General features: G+C 48.1%; 1 protein-coding gene across 2 annotated transcripts in view; it reads left to right on the top strand.

Moving 5' to 3' along the window:
* The window catches only part of LOC139048920 (myocardin-related transcription factor A-like), a 263,394-nt gene that overhangs the window by 77,021 nt on the left and 166,941 nt on the right, over positions 1–19,432 (top strand). For both annotated transcript variants that reach the window (XM_070523883.1, XM_070523879.1), the window contains exon 2: positions 4,134–4,184. Coding sequence is in view for 1 of the 2 variants with exons in the window: in XM_070523879.1 (XP_070379980.1) it covers positions 4,134–4,184 (51 nt within the window). In the remaining variant the exon portion in view is untranslated. The remainder of the gene's footprint in view (positions 1–4,133; positions 4,185–19,432) is intronic.

Here is a 19,432-nt window from a genome sequence, read left to right as displayed (position 1 = left end):
GAGGGGCTTTAACCGAGTTGGGAACACAGCGCCGCCCATCGATCGAAGAAGACACTACACCTCTCAAGAATTACCGCGGGTGATCATAAAGGGCAGTGCAGTGACTACTGGTGTAAAGAAGTGACCCTTCCGTCAGTACTTTCTTTAGTCGAGGTGCGGAGGGCTGAGTCGAGGAAAGTTCTAGAATATGAGGGGGGGGGTATAACCCCCCCCCCCCCACACACACACACACATTTTAGAACGTTGTAGAATGGCGGGACACTTCCGGGTTAGTTTTGACCGCCTGGTGTTTCTATAAACGTTCGTCGAAATGTGGGCACCCCACATACACTCTTAGGCAAAGTTACACCCTTTGGCTTGCCCCTTCTGCCACACAACAATAATCGTTATCTGCCTTGATGGGTTTCCTTTCTTTAACGCTGCGAGCCCGGAACTTTCCAGTGACGAACGGCACGCGCGTTATCAGAAGGGGCACTCCAAAGGGTGTAAACTGTTCTATGCTGACAACGCGCGTGCCCCGTTCGTTACTGGAAAGTTCCGGGCTCGCAGCGTTAAAGAAAGGAAACGCATCAAGGCAGATGACGATTATTGTTGTGTGGCAGAAGGGGCAAGCCAAAGGGTGTAGCTTTGCCCAAGGGTGTACCACTCGCATTTCGCCTCCATTGGCATGCGGTGTGGACCGAACCCGCGAATTCTGGCTCAGCAGCTCAACTGTAGAAGGATTGACATTTGGGCGAGTTGGCGCTGGTTGACCATCTTGAAGGGGCATCGCAATGAGACGAAGACAGAAGGCAGGAACAACCTGTGCTGTGCTGTGTGTTCCCGCCTTCCGTCTTCGTCTTATTGCGCTGCCCCCTTCAATATGTTCAAGCAGCTCAACGCCGTGAAGCCATTGTTTTTCTTACGGCGGGTGCGAATGTGTTTGTTTGTCTGCTTGTCCGGGGCGAATGCCCGCTTATCGCTATGCGCCTGTGTTTGCGTGTGTTTCGGGACCGCGTGCTCGTGTCCGCCTTGTCTATGCGCGTGCGTTGTGCACATATTTGTGCATACATGTTTGTGCGTGCGTATTTGTGTGTTTATGTATCAGCGTGTGAGCGCGACTGCGTGCGCACGCGCAGTAACAATTAAACGCGACGCGCATCTGTCGTGCCGCAGCGGTCCCTCATCTCCCTCCGCTGTAGAGAGCGAGGACGGGCGGGGGGGGAGGGGGGTTGCAAATGACGCCACCTGTCGTCCCATCTCTTAACCCCCTCTCATCGTCCTCGCCACTTTGGCCTAAATGACTCCGCAACGATAGCGTCCCAGTGCGGTGCGGGCGGTGTGGTGGGCCTCTCCGCACTGTCCTGATACAAAGCGCAGGCGGTGACGAAGACGGCCGGCCTATCGCCCGACGTGGACTGCTGTGGTGGCGGAAGGCCCCCGGAGACGGATGAGCCCGCGCGGACCTGTGTGTGTGTGTGTGTGTGTGTGTGTGTGTGTGTGTGTGTGTGTGTGTGTGTGTGTGTGTGTGTGTTTGTTTGTTTGTTTGTTTGGTGCCGCTAGAAAAATAGAGAGAGGTGAGGGTGGCGGGGATGGGCGGGGGGAGGGGGGGCGAAGTGTGTGCGATAGAAGGGCTACGGAGAATTGTGCCGCGATTGTGCTGATGCTTTTGCTATTCCTGGAACACGTAGCGCGCCGCTTGGGGGCCGCGCCTTCCGGGAGACGCTGTGTCAGCTGACGCGTCGCGCAGGGAAGATAACGTCGCTCGATCTACCCAGTGGATGGTAGATCGACGAGTCGGTCGATCCGACCGGTCAGCAGATCGGTCGGATCGGTCAGTCGATAGAGGTACGGATCGACCAAGCACTCGTTTTAGGAATGAGCGACTCAGTCTCAGTCAGATCAACGAATGAATGGGCGAGGACGGTCACTTGTTTGCTCAGTCGAGAACCAGTTCGTCAACCAAACACCCGTGAACAAACAAACAAACAAACAAACAAACAAACAAACAAACAAACAAACAAACAAACAAACAAACAAACAAATAAATAAATAAATAAATAAAGCTAAAGAATTCCAAACAGATTATTACACAAAAGCAAAAAAATTGCATGTAAAGAGAAAGGCTAAGATAAATGGAAATACGGCACCGAATGCATTTATAAGTTGCACAGCTTCATCAACGAGGCGATTTCATGACAGAAGCATGTCGTTATGTTGAGCACGAGCAACTCTAGCTTATTTGCAATCAACCAATCAGTCATCCCATTAATTAGTTAATTAATTAATCTTATTAATGACCCCATGAGCAACGGGTGGTCTCGGTATAATAATAATAATAATAATAATAATAATAATAATAATAATAATAATAATAATAATAATAATAATAATAATAATAATAATAATAAGAAACAAGAAGCAGGCAGCATTTTGTTTTGGTTGTTAACCGCGACCACATGTCAAATGGCGCTTTGAGTGCTCTTCTCAACACAACACTTGTTGCTTGCGTGTGGTGCGCTTGCAGGAGAACAACGATGCCAGCTGACGCCAGAAAACAAACTGCTCTAAAAGCGTACCTTAAGAAGTCGTTAAATATACGGAGGAAAAAAAATAAGAAAGGCAGAACAAGTTTCAAGTTGCAGTTACATCATGGAACCGGTCCCGAAAAGGTCTCTAGCCGCATAGCGATCAGTCTATCACTGTTTTCCTAACACCGGCACTGGATCTTCTTCTAGCGCTATTGTGTTATAGCCTTCGGGGGCCACCCACAAGAACTCTGATTATTCTCTCAATAAAGTTTATCTCTCTGTTTCTCTCCACTGCCACCACTTCATTGCCGACGTAATCGTGGTGACCTTCTGTTTCTTTTCACTCCCTTTTTCCTCTTTCTATTCCCCTTCCCCCACCCCCAGTTTAGGGTAGCAAACCGGGTGCTCGTCTGGTTGCCTTTCCTGTCCTTGCTATCTATCTATCTATCTATCTATCTATCTATCTATCTATCTATCTATCTATCTATCTATCTATCTATCTATCTATCTATCTATCTATCTATCTATCTATCTACCTACCTACCTACCTACCTACCTACCTACCTACCTACCTACCTACCTACCTATCTATCTATCTATCTATCTATCTATCTATCTATCTATCTATCTATCTATCTATCTATCTATCTATCTATCTATCTATCTATCTATCTATCTATCTATCTATCTATCTATCTATCTATCTATCTATCTATCTATCTATCTATCTATCTATCTATCTATCTATCTATCTATCTATCTATCTATCTATCTATCTATCTATCTATCTATCTATCTATCTATCTATCTATCTATCTATCTATCTATCTATCTATCTATCTATCTATCTATCTATCTATCTATCTATCTATCTATCTATCTATCTATCTATCTATCTATCTATCTATCTATCTATCTATCTATCTATCTATCTATCTATCTATCTATCTATCTATCTATCTATCTATCTATCTATCTATCTATCTATCTATCTATCTATCTATCTATCTATCTATCTATCTATCTATCTATCTATCTATCTATCTATCTATCTATCTATCTATCTATCTATCTATCTATCTATCTATCTATCTATCTATCTATCTATCTATCTATCTATCTATCTATCTATCTATCTATCTATCTATCTATCTATCTATCTATCTATCTATCTATCTATCTATCTATCTATCTATCTATCTATCTATCTATCTATCTATCTATCTATCTATCTATCTATCTATCTATCTATCTATCTATCTATCTATCTATCTATCTATCTATCTATCTATCTATCTATCTATCTATCTATCTATCTATCTATCTATCTATCTATCTATCTATCTATCTATCTATCTATCTATCTATCTATCTATCTATCTATCTATCTATCTATCTATCTATCTATCTATCTATCTATCTATCTATCTATCTATCTATCTATAACTCCTTCAGGGTGTTCCCACCTGTTCCGAACTCCTCAGTTGTATCGTTTTCCCGGCTTTTGGGTAAAATAAAATAAAGGCACAGTTTTTATTAAACTTCAAGAAGCTGTCAGTCATAGTAGTCGATTATTTCGCAAGAACCTAACGTATGCCGCCTTTTTCTTTTTCTTTTTTGCAGAAGTCTACCCGTGCAAGGAATTTGACGTCCGGCGCATCGCAAAGCTCTCACGTGAGTTCTCGCCCATTTTCGTACGTCTTTTCTTTCTCCCCATCTCGTTTCGGTTTGAACGAAGTGTAGCGGGTCCATTAGTTTGATGTCCCTCATGTAATACTCTATATGTGGAGCCAATGTGGTATATTCAATAATTTATTTATTTATTTATTAATTCCTACTTGGACCACATGAGGCCTGCAGTATTATGTAAATAAAAAAAAATATTTATGCAGCGCGTGCCACCGATCAACTTTGAGAGGGAGACGAATTCACGCGCACGCGGTACATGTTAAATAGATGCGGTTCGAATTTTCGTTGTTAAACAAAGGGTGCTTCGAGCTGGAGTGAACGTTCCAACAGGAAGAGTTCGTCTTCGACAGGGTCTACCAATCGTCCTTGCGTCGAGATTTCTGTGCTCCAGAGATGGAAACGATCTACGTAATTAGAAAAAAAAAGCAAAAAGAAAACAACCGTAACAAACTGAACAGAAGACCTGAAAATAGCTAAGACGGAGAACCACATAAACAAGTTTGCTGCTGATTCAACAGATGCGCGCCTGCCGTGGAACACAATTAATGAGCGAATTAATAAAAGAGAAGGCAGTGACGCGAAGGGCGAAGTTTCAGAAGCCGGCCGCGAGGGGCGCAGAAATCGCCGTCGCTTTCGATAAACACCTCCTAACTGTAGGTGGGCCTACAAATGACAACATGCAAACGCATTGCGAGAATTTTGTAGTCGCAGACTGTCAAGTCCAGTGTTTTCCTGTTTCCTATAGTGACCACAACGAAGTGGAAAAGTTAATATTCTCATTAAAGGATGACTGTGCCCCCCCCCCCCCTCATGAAGTCAAGGCGAAACCGTTAAACGCTGTAAATGCAAACAAACTTCATTTAAACGTAGTTTAATAAGGTCGAAGTACAGCGATGAGGTCCGCTTTTCTCAGCTTCTCCTCGTCGACGCAAGGCGGCGTGGAGTCGTAGAGACTTCGTAGAGAAAAGTAGGGAAACGACAAAAAACGGAGACGCACAAAAGCAAAGTTCGCAGTAGGGGGTCAGAAAATTTGTTTTTGGGAGTTCATAGCGGTTTCTTTTCTTTTTTTTTCTTATTTAACCTGGGTAGGACAGGTAGGACAGGCAGTATAATAGCAAGAGCTTGGTGGCGCAACCCACGGCCCTGTTCTAAAGGGGACGCTCATACCATCCATCCATCCATTGTGGTTGATGCGTTCCGATTGCTTGGGCTCGATGCTTTCTTCTTAGCTGTCTTAGCGTATAGACTCTTCCGACATGCTGGTCAGAATTGCAATGCGCGTTTTTTTTTTTGCTTTCGAACGTGGAATCGCTAAAGCCCTGCGGTTTGTTGCAGCCGGAAATACGGAAGTGGAACTGCCGAATCTAAACCCTCCCCCCCCCCCCCAGTTTTTTTTCCCTCGCTTCTCTTCACTTTGCTTTGAGCGGTGTTTGTAGGAAGCGGGAAACAGACCGACCTTGAGACTAAGTGCGCTGATGTTTGCGTCTTAATCACTGCTCGGTCCTTCGAGGCAGCGGTGCCAAAAATGCTGGTCCATTACCACACGGTTGGCCACACACACACACACACACACACACACACACACACACACACACACACACACACACACACACACACACACACACACACACACACACACACACACACACACACACACACACACACACACACACACACACACACACACACACGCACGCACGCACGCACGCACGCACGCACGCACGCACGCACGCACGCACGCACGCACGCACGCACGCACGCACGCACGCACGCACGCACGCACGCACGCACGCACGCACGCACGCGCGCACACACACACACACACACACACACACACACACACACACACACACACACACACACACACACACACACACACTGAACAACAATCTGAAGCATCAACTTTACAACTCTGTACCTCAGCAACAACAAAAAATGAACGGTATCACAATTCTGTGAACTGCACCAAATAATACAGCTAGAGTGAACAAATTTGATGCATTATACACCGCTCCTAAGTATACCGCTAGTTTCTGAGTAGCACACTAATCTCATGCTCGTAAACACGGCAGCAATTTCAGTGCAAGCTGAGACTTGATATATCCAATCTGAACGATTTCGATGCTCTAACAGACGCAGCTTACAAAGCTGCCATGTCGGCTTTCTTCGTCCTTAGTGCAGTGTTACGGATATGTAAATAATGTGCTGCTGTTTCTTTTTCTTTCCTTGTTGACTTTCGGCAATTATTGTGAAATGTTCCGGGCTACAACCTCCTGTTAAGAGGGGGCTTTACTTCAGTGGCTCCTAGCTACCGGGTGTGTTATATTAACGTTAACGTGATTTCTAGAAATCAGCCGTCTCTCTCCTGCGTCTTTTCGATACCAGTGCAGCTTCTTTGCCGCCCTCGCGCCTACCGCTGGGCTTTAATTCAAAGGCTGGCACGGGGCAAAATAGTTTTGGGCCGCTTGTATAGATGGATTTATGCTTGGTAGACGCTAGTATCAATCATATAAATAAGTACTGGAGAAGTCCACAAGGTGGATCGAGGAAGGTTCATCAAAGTGGAGGAAAAAAAAAAGAAAATGTCGTCACCCGAGCTCTAACTCGAAGATACAAAAGAAAGAAACCCCCGTACGAGTCTCTCGAAAAGAAACTCATTTTCAGGCTAAGAAAACCTCGTCCTGGTCCGGGAATCGAACCCGGGACGAAACTCCTTTCCGCAGCGGTCGGTCAATACCATCTGAGCTAACCAGAAAGCTAGCAGGTCGCAAAGTGAGAGTGAGTTAATCGACAACTCGAGAGAGAGAGGGAGAAAGGCAAAAGAAAGACAGGGAGGTTAACCAGAGATTATCTCCGGTTGGCTACCCTGTACTGGGGGAGGGGGAAGGGGATGCAATAGGTGAGAAAGAAAGAAGGATAAAAATAAAGGAAAGAAAACCTAAACACGCACACGCACGTGCACACGAACTATTACTTTGGGCACTGTCCCCCTCTTCGACAACTCGAAGTACCGCTACACCGCATGTGGCAAATCAGCTCTGCGGAAGCCCGAGATGGCGGCCAGGTTCGTGAAAGTGAAAATTGTTAGAGCTGCAATCGTTTAGAAATCTACGATCATCTGTCATCGTCAGTCACTGTACAGTCATCAGTCGCTCTACAGTCATCAGTCACCCTACAGCCATCAGTCGATGATATCACTTTCGGCGTGTTTGTGTATACGTTTACGTGACTGAGAGAGAGGGAGACAGAGAGAGAGAGAGAGAGAGAAAGGAATACTTTACTGAGACCCGGATGTGTTAGCCTAGAGTAACGCTTGGCATGCTTGCTTTTCCAGGCCATTAGTGCGTGTGTTTGTGTGCATTGCTAGAGAAAATGTGTACGCTTTGCTTGTTTTAGAGTTTATTTGGATGGAAAAGAGAACACGTGCTTGTTTGTGTGTTTGTGTTTGCATTAGATGGAAATGAGTTTTGAAACACTACTTGTGCTTACGGAGGAAGGACTACATGACCGAAGGGAGCCGGCGTGATCGTCAAGGGATCTTCAATTCGGTTGAACATTAGCCTCCTGACTGTCTGGTTCTTTTCTTTCTTTTTTTTTCGAACGCGTTTCTTTCTTTACCTCACGGCGCTGGCACTGTCTCTAATCGTTAATTTCCAACTTGCCCGGTTTACTTTGAGGAACTCATGGTCTGTGTATGCGTGTCAAAGTGGTTGTTTGTGAATGTTTGTTAGGTGTCTGTTCTGGGTTTTAGAGATTATCCGCAGGTATAAGGAGCGTATGTGCCTGCGTTCTGATGTTCCGAGTTAATTAGTCCCTTCACTGAAGGGGTGAAGAGGCTATTTATAAATAAAATTTCTCTCGCATTTACCGCTGAGTCACCGCTGAATCCTCCCCTCCCCATTTTTTTTTTACCTGTGAATCGAAGCGTCGTTCGTAGCTTCTGCGACGGAACGCTTTACTACATAGCGTGATGGCTCTGAGAGCATAGCTACTTACGAGTTCCCGTGTTCGAGGCACGCCCCTGTGGCGAAGGCAGGTGTGAATGCATGCGTGTCTGTTTACGTTCTGGAGATCACTTGGACATAAAGGGGAAAGTACGTTCCTGCGTGTTTTTGATGTTTTTAGTTAATGAGCCGGCTTAGTTCATCTGCCCCCGTACGTACTGTTTGTCCTAAATAACCCTCGTTCATATCCCAAATAAGCAAGGTAATCCCACCCAACTCTGGTATCCTAAGACAAGCAACATTCTTCAATGAGTAGCCCTGACTACCCTGAGCTACCCTCACATGTTCGCTTTCCTCCTACGATCTATAATGGTGTCCTGTGTTTGTCCTACATGACTCTAGTTTATCCTCTATGACGAAAGATAATTCCAGCTAACGCGGTTGTCCTCAGGTAATCACCATGCCTCAAAGAGTTAGCGACGCTAACCTGACGCCCGTCCAACGTTTTACGCGCCCTACGATACGTCGGGATGTCGTATTCGTGCCACAGTTCTCCCTCCCGTTTATTCTAAATGGACCAATATAACGCAAAACGACGCAAGAAGTGTTGAAATGTGGGCCCTGTTGCTAACAGATTCGTCGTAGTGCCGTGGGTGCCAAACAGAACACACTAAATATCCCCCCCCCCACCCTTTCTCTCGTGTGTTCCGTTTGGTGGCCGCCGCAGCTAAAAGGCTGCTTTCCCAAGATAACAGCGCTGCTTCCAAGATGTTGAAACGCTTTGCGGCATGCTGCACTGTAAGAACCCAGCCTCGTTTACACCTGCCCCAACATGTTTACCAACCCAACGGCCAAACCAGGCCCATGCAGACGTCCCGTTTTGAGACTCCGGGAGGTGGGAAAAGGCCGGGGTGGAGGCGGGGGGGAGGGAGGAGGAGAGATGAGGTCGGGAGTGCGTCAACACCGCGGGTCGCCGCCGACTGCTCCCCGCGTCCAAGTAGCGGTCGGGGTAAGAGAAACGGTGGTTCCGACCGTGCATAATGGGTCAACGCATATAAATCAGCGCCTCAATTAGACCCGACCCCGGCGCACCCCGTGACTGCCTGTTTCTCCCGCTTCTCGATCTCAGAGCCAGCACCGCGGAAGCGTGTCCTGCCCCCTCAGTATGTAGAGCCTTCTTTCACTCTCGCTCTCTTTCTCTCTCGCCTGGACCGTCCTTATCGTTGACGCTCTGAAAGGTTACAAAGTATATAGAGGTTGGCGAAGCCTTGGAAAAGCGTCCCCCCTTTCTCTCTCTCTCTCTTCTTTCCGCTCTGTTTTCGAAAGTGTTTGCCGTCTGGTACCACATAGTTCCGCTTATAGTTGCCGATCCCGCGTCCAGACGATTTCAGTTCCGTTAAGGAAAGGGCGAAAAATCGTCGTCTGTCCAAATGTAACGCAAAGAAAATCAAAGCTACAAAGGAGACCCAATACGGGCTTCTCGAGGAGAAAGCTTCGCAGGTGGAGAGAAAAAAATCTGACAGCGAAAGCTGTATATGACTCACCTTCCGTAGTTTTTTCGGCGTCCGGAAACAGAAACGGACTTGGAGATTTCTAACACACCCACACACAATGGGTTTCCTTGTTTGCGTTGTGTGTGATCACGTACGGGTGCAGTGCGGCGGCGCAGATGTCAAAACGCGGAACAGATTAGAACGCTCGCCGTGGAAAATAGCGTGACGTCAAGGTCATCGCAGTATATGAGCAGGAGAGATATCGGCTCTGAAAAGACAGCTGCGTTATCGATGGGGCGGACACGTATGGTTCGTACACCCGAAGAACAACATGCGTATGAGGAACGCCGGAGGGAACAGCGGCGAGAATGCAAATGGCGTCGGCGCGGAACGACCACCGACGAAGGACGTTCCCGCGATGTGGCGGGAACGTCCTTCGTGACAGTGGCGAGCCAGCTCACCTCCGAACCAGCAACGACGCCAGACTCGCGACGCGATAAAAAAAAATGACAACCACTCCAATCTGCGAAGACGGAATGGCAGCGAAAGCACTTTGCTTTTCGTTTGAGAGTTTTGACTGTCGTCGGCTTTCGCTGCCGTTCCATCTTCACAGAGTTTAATGGTTGTAATTCTTTTTTTCTCTCCTGGTCCGGGGTGGAACCCGGGAGCAACGCCTTTCTGTGGGAGCGGTCGCTGTGTGCCCATCTGAGCTGACGGGGAGACCAGCCGATTGGAAGCGCGAGGCCGAATTAATTGGCCCTTCGGAGCACGAGGAGACTGAATATCACTGAAGTACTAAAGCGCCAAACAGACGACACAAGAAGAGACACGGGCGGGCGCTTTCTCGTGTCTCTTCTTGTGTCGTCTGTTTCGCGCTTTAGTACTTCAGGAACATGCACCAACTAGCCCAACAAGAAGTTCTGCTTGACACTAAATATGGCGGGGTCAGTTCTGCGGAATCCCGCGTGGCGGAAAATTTATGAAAGGGAAATATATTAATGCGAAATCGTTACACCTCCCACGAGGCAGGAAATCCGGCGTGATCTAGCAATGGCAGTAAATAAATGGCCGACGGCGCAAAGAGTAAAAAAAAAAGAACACGTCGAAAGATGCTCCAACGGATTGACATCAAAGTTCTCGGAGTATCCCCCACACGCTTGTGAAGAAGGATACACAGAAATCTTAAACTTATACGGAGGGACGAGAGCCAAATATCCCCCACCGCACAAAGCTCTAACGCAGGAGGAAGCAACGAGTTGGCGCAGATTGCAGACAAACTCCTTCCCAAATTTATACATCCTAAGCAAAATGTACCCAACACAATACAGAGACACCTGCACATGGTGCGGGTCCACACCCACACTATACCATGTCACATGGGAATGTAAACACAATAAATCATTCCACCAACACAATAACCCGAGTGCGGAGCAATGGGAGAGTCGGCTTACCAGCTGCGAGCTCACGGCCCAAAGGGCCTTAGTGCAGCACGCTAGTGAGGTAGCTAGGCTCAGTGGAGCCCTGGAATAGGGGCCCACCCTTGCCGGAAGAGGCCCCAAGTCGCCGGCGCCCAAGACGACGACCGAGACCTCGAGACGCTAAATCCTTGAAGGAACCGAATAAAGTTTTCTCTCTCTCTCTCTATCTTAGGTTGATCCCTGTAAACAAAGAAAAAATTTGGCACGTCTGTGTCTGGGTGGGAATCGAGCCCGGAGCTCCGGGATGCGAGACGAGCATACTACTCCGACACCACGACGGTTCCATGGTTCTGGCTGACTAAAGCCGCACCTAGTGCGTGCATCATTGCACGCGTCACGTCGGACCAAATTGATTTAAAATTAAATTCTGGGGTTTTACGTGCCAAAACCACTTTCTGATTATGAGGCACGCCGTAGTGGAGGACTCCGGAAATTTCGACCACCTGGGGTTCTTCAACGTGCACCTAGATCTAAGTACACGGGTGTTTTCGCATTTCGCCCCCATCCAAACGCGGCCGCCGTGGCCGGGATTCGATCCCGCGACCTCGTGCTCAGCAGCCTAACACCATAGCCACTGAGCAACCACGGCGGGTGTCACGTCGGAACAATGTGGCCGCGACGTTAGAGTAAGCTGACTTAAGTTATACAGTAGTTAGGTGGCTGAAGGCGGAGTGAAGTCGATGAAGGTGAATTGAAGTGGTTCGAGGTTGGTTAAATTGGATTAAGGTAGATTAAATTGGATTTAGGCGGATTAAGGTTGGCACAAATTAGAGCAAAGTCGATTAAGGTGGATTAAAGTGGATTAAGTTGCAGTAGGGTTGGCACAAATTAGAGGAAGGTGGATTAAGGTGGATTATGGTGGGTTAAGGTTGGTACAAATTAGAGCAAAGGGGATTAAGTTGTATTAGAATAGAGTTGTGAAGGACGCGTGAGAATGTACGACGTTACGTATGATGTACGTGTAACCAATTAATAGGATAAGTCAAAACGCCTTTCGGAATCAAATCGCGTGCGGATAATTTAAGTGACTGTCAATTTTCTTTCTCATCGTCCACCCAAGTGTAGCTACAAAAAGAAACGCTTTCCTCTGCATAGCTTTGTGCTGCAGTAGGGTGGATGACAATATTTTACCTTTTCCCTGAAACGCTCCTCCGCGCAGCTAATTAGCCACTGCTATATAGTTTATCAGCCAAGCGACCACGTGCGTAGAAAACCCCCCCCGATCCGTCGTGCCAACAAGGCGTTCCGACAAGTCTTGGGAACTTTCCAACAACGTTTCAGTGGGGCTGCATACAAACACTCGTTGCAGCGCGACATAATGTCGGAATAGAATTACGCTGAAGTGCTTTGTGCACGAAGTATAATGATTCGCACCCTTCAGCTTGGCCACTTCTCGCAGTAAGTACACTTTTGGGCACTGAAAGTAGATGGCGGGCATTCCGCTGTAGACGCAAAAGCGGGAGCTCTACAAATCCATTTTTCCCCGTGCAGTTGGGTAGCAAACCGGGCTTCACCCGGTTAACTTTACTGCGTTACTTTTGTTGTCGTTTTTTCTCTCTCTCTCTTCCTCTCATCTTCACCGTCATCCTCTCCCTTAATGTGATCGCCTCCCTGTACTCATCATCGCCATGATCACCCTCACTTGTCCTCCTTACCGTCATCCCTCTCCTCATATTTGCATCGCCATCCTCCTTTTCCTTATCGCTATTATCATAATCACCCTTTCTCCTCACCCTCGTTGTCCTTCTCTTCAGGTGCATCATATTTATCGTTATATTCCCTCATCCTCGTTATATCTTTTGAATACTTTTTCATCGCCGCAACCAAAGCAACAACTTCGCACCTATTTTTTTTTACTTGCCTCTTGCTTGTCGACACTATAATCATCATGATCATCATAATCACACAACTAATGCTCCTTATCGCCACCACTGCATATCATCCGCCACTTTTCCATCGTTAGTATCAACGCCGTATCGTCACCACCTCCGTCTTGCCACGCATATTTCGCCTAATTGCAGCGTCGTCCCCGATCCTTTTCCTCATTGCCAGTATCATCATCATCATCATTATCATCATCATAGCCATTTTCTTATCTTCATTTTCTTCTGGCGTCATCCAAATGTACGTCTGCTCCCTGGCGTCACCCATACGTGCGTGACCTCTCTCCTTACATTCCGTCCTACGCCACAACTTCATCATCTTCATCCTTCTGCATCTTCTCCTCAGCATCAGTGACGACGTTACGGTTCACTCGGCCGTTACTAACGAAAACTGGGCTCCTCGGTTCCCTTTTTTCCCCTCCCGCTCTTCTTCGCACCGCCAAATCGGCCTGCCAATTCCGACCCTCTTCCCCCCAAGACACTTACACCCTCTCGAAGAACTCGTTCGGCGATGTGCCCTCCAGGCGCTGCCGCAGAGTCAACAAACAGAGCCCCCGTCGCGTTCGCGACGTTTTCGATGAGGCGCCAGCAGTCGTCAGTGCATGCGGCCTTCCGGGTGCGTTGTGTGCGCGCTGCCCGAAAAAACTCTTTCGCTTCGTCTGCCGACGGACTGCCTGGCGCGTCCTCCCTGAAGAACCTTCGCGCCGTCGATTGCTCGACGATGCCGTCGACAACAACGGCGTCACCCTTTCGATTGATCCGGTCCGCACCGCGGGCGCATGGTTTCACCCCCACGCCCACCCCCCACCCCCCGCATACTGGCTCGACAAAAGGGGAGCCGCGCGGTCCTATTGCGCGTACCGTGGGCCCGGGGCGTCAGCCTCGCCACCTCCCGCGACGCTGTCGTCGTCGAGGAAGCGGCTGCGAATGGTGGCGTACGCCCCATGGGCTCCCCCGAGGTCGGGCCGTCAAGGCTGTGCTGCCAATTCCGATTCGTGCCCGTGGCGAACGAGCGACGACGCGGTCGGGGTGGCAACCTTGGGCTCGGGGGTCTTTCCAGACCAGACAGGGCTGTTCACAAAAGATGTGAGGGAGTGAAAAAGGTTGACTGACTGTCAAATCAATGATGGCGCGAGGTTGAGGAGTGAAGTAGCAGTGGTACTGGTAGTACTAGTAATAGTGTTTGTGACGAGTGTAGTACCAATCAGTAGTAATTAATAACAGCACCAGTAGTAGTAGCTTAAAGTAGTTAGTACTAGTAGTAGTAGTAGTAGTAGTAGTAGTAGTAATAGTAGTAGTAGTAGTAGTAGTAGCAACAGCAGCAGTAGTTAATAGTAGAAGACTGTGGGGTTTGACATACCGCAATTCCGCGGACATACTATCTCGAGCGCTTTCAAGCCTTGCGTTCTAGCGTTAACGCGTAACAGTACGACGCAGCAAGCTTTGACTAACCTATAAAGAGCACTCGGCTCACCGACGACAAAGTAAAGCTTTTTAACACCCTTCCTGGTGTATAAAGGGTGCTTGGTTTGTCCCACGGCTAACACCCTCACCCTTGACGGTGAGATACGATTGCCGATGGTGACAAAATAAAGTTTTCTTTGTTGACGACTTCTCGGGGCGAACAAACGTGGACATAGCTGCGACGGATTAATAAACGAAGACTTGCATGAATGTCAAACCTCGTTATAACGAAACGAGGTATAACGAGATAATGAATATAACGAAGTAGGCGAAATTCTCCTTCCTTAGGGATTCATAGTGCAGTGCATGCAATGGCGGATGCCCGAATTAATGCATATAACGAAGTAATTGTGGCTCTCCCTTCAACTTCGTTATAACGACGTTTTAGCGTAGCTGTCGGTGTCAAAAATCTCGGGTCAGATATTTCGGCGCCGACAAGGCGGTTACAGTTAGCACGCAGACTTTCAGCTACGCCTCTTCTCATCGCAGGTGCGGTTTGTTCGAGCCCTCTGTCGTACACAGCAAAAAAAAAAAAGCACTATTTATGTATCTTTCAAGGTTGGGATGTTATCCACGGCACAAGTCTGCACCCTTCAAGCTATGATAAAGAAATTACGAATGTACCCATATCCTTCCGCGCCACCTCGCACACCTGCCGCGTCAAACGGAATCAAACGCAGTCGTAATGATGATGATGATGAGCATTATGATGGTGCCTGAAACACGTCTGGTCGTATCAATCCGGTCATACATAGGAGATACCGCAGCGTCCCACTGCGGGTGTCGGTGTCACCCCCCCCCCCCCCCCGGCCGGCATTGTGGGGCACCGTCCCAGTTGGGTGCGTGCGTGTGTGCGCGTGTATTGCGGCGTCACGGCCGTCGCCTCCACCGCTGCCAGCGCGCAGCGTCACAGGCGTCGTCGTGACGTAGTTACGAAGACGACGTTGTTGCTCTTTCTCGCTCTCTCTCTCACTCTCTCTCTCTCTCTCACTCTCTCTCGTATTCGCCTCTGACTTGACGCACCCTGGTGCTGCCGCACGGGCTCTACGGTGTTCACCAGATCCGGCCGCGCCTTGGAGACGGTCAAGAGAGTCGTGCGGATCGCGTGGGCGTTGGAGATTCGATAGCCTCGTCCGTATTCGATCACTGTCCGCAGAGTTGCGATCGATAGATCGATCGATCGATGAATCAATCAATCAATCAATCAATCAATCAATCAATCAATCAATCAATCAATCAATCAATCAATCAATCAATCAATCAATCAATCAATCAATCAATCAATCAATCAATCAATCAATCATTTACCGTGTCCAGGAACAACCCTGAGGTCTGAGTGCTGGTGCACGGGTAAAAAAAATACACACACAAAAAAAAAAACAGATGCAAATACAGGGGAGAAAGAGGTGAAATAGAAAACGGCAAATATGAAAAGGAACAGTTTGCAATCAACAAAACGCAAGGTGAACCTACAACAGAAAAACGGAGAAAAACAAGGTCAACTACAACGACAAATATGATAATATAATAATAATAACATATAAATTAATCGACGAGCAATGACAAAAACAATAATAATAATCCCTTTCTTTTGGGCACACGATGCATTTCACAGAAAAGTTGTTGCGGTTAATCACACGCTAACAAACGGCGAACACGGAGAAACGGAGAAAGAGGGGACACTTGATTCAGCAGATAAAGACGAACTCATAAAAACCTAACTCCAACCCCTTAGCTCGCTTGGTCGACGACCCGACAAGCCCACTCCAAAAACTTTCTTGTTGGGTATCAGATCGTTCTCGCTCGACCGTACAGAGCAGAATGCCATGTTCACGGCGCCCTCGCACAACAGCGTCTGCGGACGTTCAGTAAAACAGACAGCGTATCGTGTATGGTCAAACAGTTATCTGGTAATTTTTCGTAAAAAATCCCAACCTTATATAAGTTTTGCTCCGAATTTCTACAGACTGGCGCGCTAGCAGTAACTGCACCAACGTCTGCTAAAAAAACATTAGTTTTTAAAGCTCTTTTCGGGTCGTGGCGTCTTTGACTGAGCATATGCAGACGAAGCCGAAAGTCGCAGTTTACGATCTCCGAATCGCTCGGTCACGTGCTGCTGATTGCCGATGCAGCAGACTGCAGCAGATTTCTTTCCTTCGAATTTCCAGGTTGTGAACATGTCTGTACATAGCTTTGATCCGCACTGCATGGATATAATGAGACGGAGTATCTACGAGAACTGTGAACGAGGAGTGGCCTCCCTGTTGGTTCTACGAGTCCCGATGAGCCCTGGGCGCTTGCAAGTCATGGACGCCCCCCCTTCCCCACGTCTCCTCTTCCCCTCACTCCCCCTCTATATATCTCCCACAACCTACCGCCTCTTTACCTTCTCCCCCGCCTCTCATCCTCGCCTCATTCTCTCCTTCCCTTCTCTCCTATAACCAACCTCCTCTCTACCTTCTCCTTCACCTCCTCATAGCGTCACTATCTCCTCCCCTTCTCGCCCACAACCAACCTCATCTCTACCTCCTCCCCACCTCTCCTCCTTGTCTCCCTCTCTCCGTCCCTTGTCTCCCACAGCAAACCTCACCTCTACCTCCTCCCTCACCCCTCCTACTTGTCTCACTCTCTCCTTCCCTTCTCTCCCACAGCCCATCCTCCTCTCTACCTTCTCAACACGTGCAACGGCGGCGGGCTCGTTGCCGCGTGTGTGGCGAGAACGGCTCGCGACACTGTCGACCGCAGCCCGTCCTTCCTCGACATGGGAGGAGGTGACACAAGGGGCTTACTTTTTTTGTTTTGTTTTGTTTTCGTTTCTCTTCGCTGCTTCGTCTCTCGTTAGTTGCTGTCGAGAAACCGCGTTACGCGCAAGCTTATCTTGCCAATCGAGGCTCGGGGATTAAAAAAAAAGAAAAGGACCGTGCCAAGCACACGCGAAGCCAGACTCGTTGTCGTATTGTGTCGAGCGCACACGTGTAACTCGTTAAACCCTTTTTTCAGGAGTCTCCTCTCAGATGTTTCCCAAGACCAGCGGTGGCTTTTTTAATATAAGGAACAAACGGTATGTTTCGTGTGTGTGTGTGTGTGCGTGTGTGTGTGTGTGTGTGTGTGTGTGTGTGTGTGTGTGTGTGTGTGTGTGTGTGTGTGTGTGTGTGTGTGTGTGTGTGTGTGTGTGTGTGTGTGTGTGTGTGTAATCGCCAACTAATAATTATAATTATAATTATAATTTTATAATTATAATTACAATTTTCTTTTGGGACACACAGTGTATGAGGTACTTTTTTTGTAACGTTAAAATAATTTTTTAAAGAAATCAAATCGCCCGTGGAACATAGCTGAACTCTACTCATTGAGCTAGGTTACTTGAAGAAGCGGACATGAATTTCGCTGAAAATAAAGGTGCCAAATTGAATAAGTATTTTTTTTTTGCTGATAAGCTTTCTAACTGCATTTCTTTCGAAGCACATCGGCTTCCGCGACATCCTGGGGGGGTGGGGGTGGATGCTTAACTTAAATTATGGGGTTTTACGTGCCAAAACGACTTTCTGATTATGAGGCACGCCGTAGTGGAGGACTCCGGAAATTTTGACCACCTGGGGTTCTTTAACGTGCACCTAAATCTAAGCACACGGGTGTTTTCGAATTCCGCCCCCACCGAAATGCGGCCGCCGTGGCCGGGATTCGATCCCGCGACCTCGTGCTCAGCAGCCCAACACCATAGCCACTGAGCAACCACGGCGGGTGGGGAGGATGCTTGGCCACTCTCACCGCCAGAGTGATTAGCGAGCCACTCCGCGTATAAAGGGACTGTCTGGCCCACCCACTCGCTTGCTTCGCTGCGAGACTGTGCCGGGGTTACTAAAACGAGCGTTCCACTCTCGCCGTGAGTCAGGCCCGGCGTTTGACAAATGCACGTGCATATGCAAATGTCGCCAGGGTAGAAAAGGACGTCATTTGTCCGGGTCCGACGCGTCCGAGGCGACGAGCCAGCTTCTGAAACAAAAATTTTTTGTCTCGTTAATTTCTAAATCTGTTTTTTTCACCGGATCCTTAGAAAGTTCAGTAACAACAAAAGGAGCATATAATAAAAAAAATGGCTGTGGCTTAGGTAAGGTTAAGCCCAGGATGCGAAGCATACTAGCCTTTATTTTAGTTGTTGAACCACTGTTTAGCCTGGTGAACTGCTGTTGCTTGGCTATATTTGGTTCGGCTAGACGAAGAAACAACTCATGCATTACTTCTTCGCCTTCAAGAGTGGAACGCGACAGCGTTCCCGTCGACCCGCCAAGGGGTGTAAGACAATGGGCTACAGGGCAGCGACTACGCGCCCCGCATTGGACGCGGTGAGCGTCGAGCAAAGCAGCGTTCGGCGCGGCAACGAAATGTGCGCCTGAGCAAGAGACGCACGCCTTAGAAACAGCGCGTTTCTAAGGCAACACCGCATTCACTAGAGGCGCTTTTGTACCGCTTTGAAGCGTTGTACTCGTGGCTCAGTGGTAGCGTCTCCGTCCCACACTCCGGAGACCCTGGTTCGATTCCCACCCAGCCCGTCTTGCAAGAGTTGAGCCAAAGCCACTTCTCCTCTGTCGTGACGTCACGGTGTCACGTGATTTCATGGTCACCGCCGCGCCTGAGGAGCTGGGTTGAGCCCTCGTAATATGCTTCCCATAATATTAACAATAAGAGAGAGAGAGACGGCGAGCCAGAATTAAAACCGTTTAGCCTAGCTCTTCCCGTTGGCGTCCTTTAAACGAGGCGATAGAGAAGGAACGGCAGCTGCACATCCGGGGCTCTTACGTAAACGCTCGGACTCTCGCTCCTTTTTCACTGCGAATGCCGCGACTCCAAGACGCGCCGCGGTGGTTGCTGTTAGCGACGAGCCTAAATATAAGATCGGCTCGCGAGCCTCGTTGTTCTTTTTTGTTTTTTTTTGTTTTTTTGTTTTGTTTTTTGCGCAATTACGCGACGCGT

Source organism: Dermacentor albipictus, chromosome 8 (genome assembly GCF_038994185.2).
Source record: "Dermacentor albipictus isolate Rhodes 1998 colony chromosome 8, USDA_Dalb.pri_finalv2, whole genome shotgun sequence".
NCBI classification, from domain to species: Eukaryota; Metazoa; Arthropoda; class Arachnida; order Ixodida; family Ixodidae; genus Dermacentor; species Dermacentor albipictus.
Note: the sequence above shows the minus strand (reverse complement) of the source record. Positions and strands in the feature narration are given on the sequence as shown.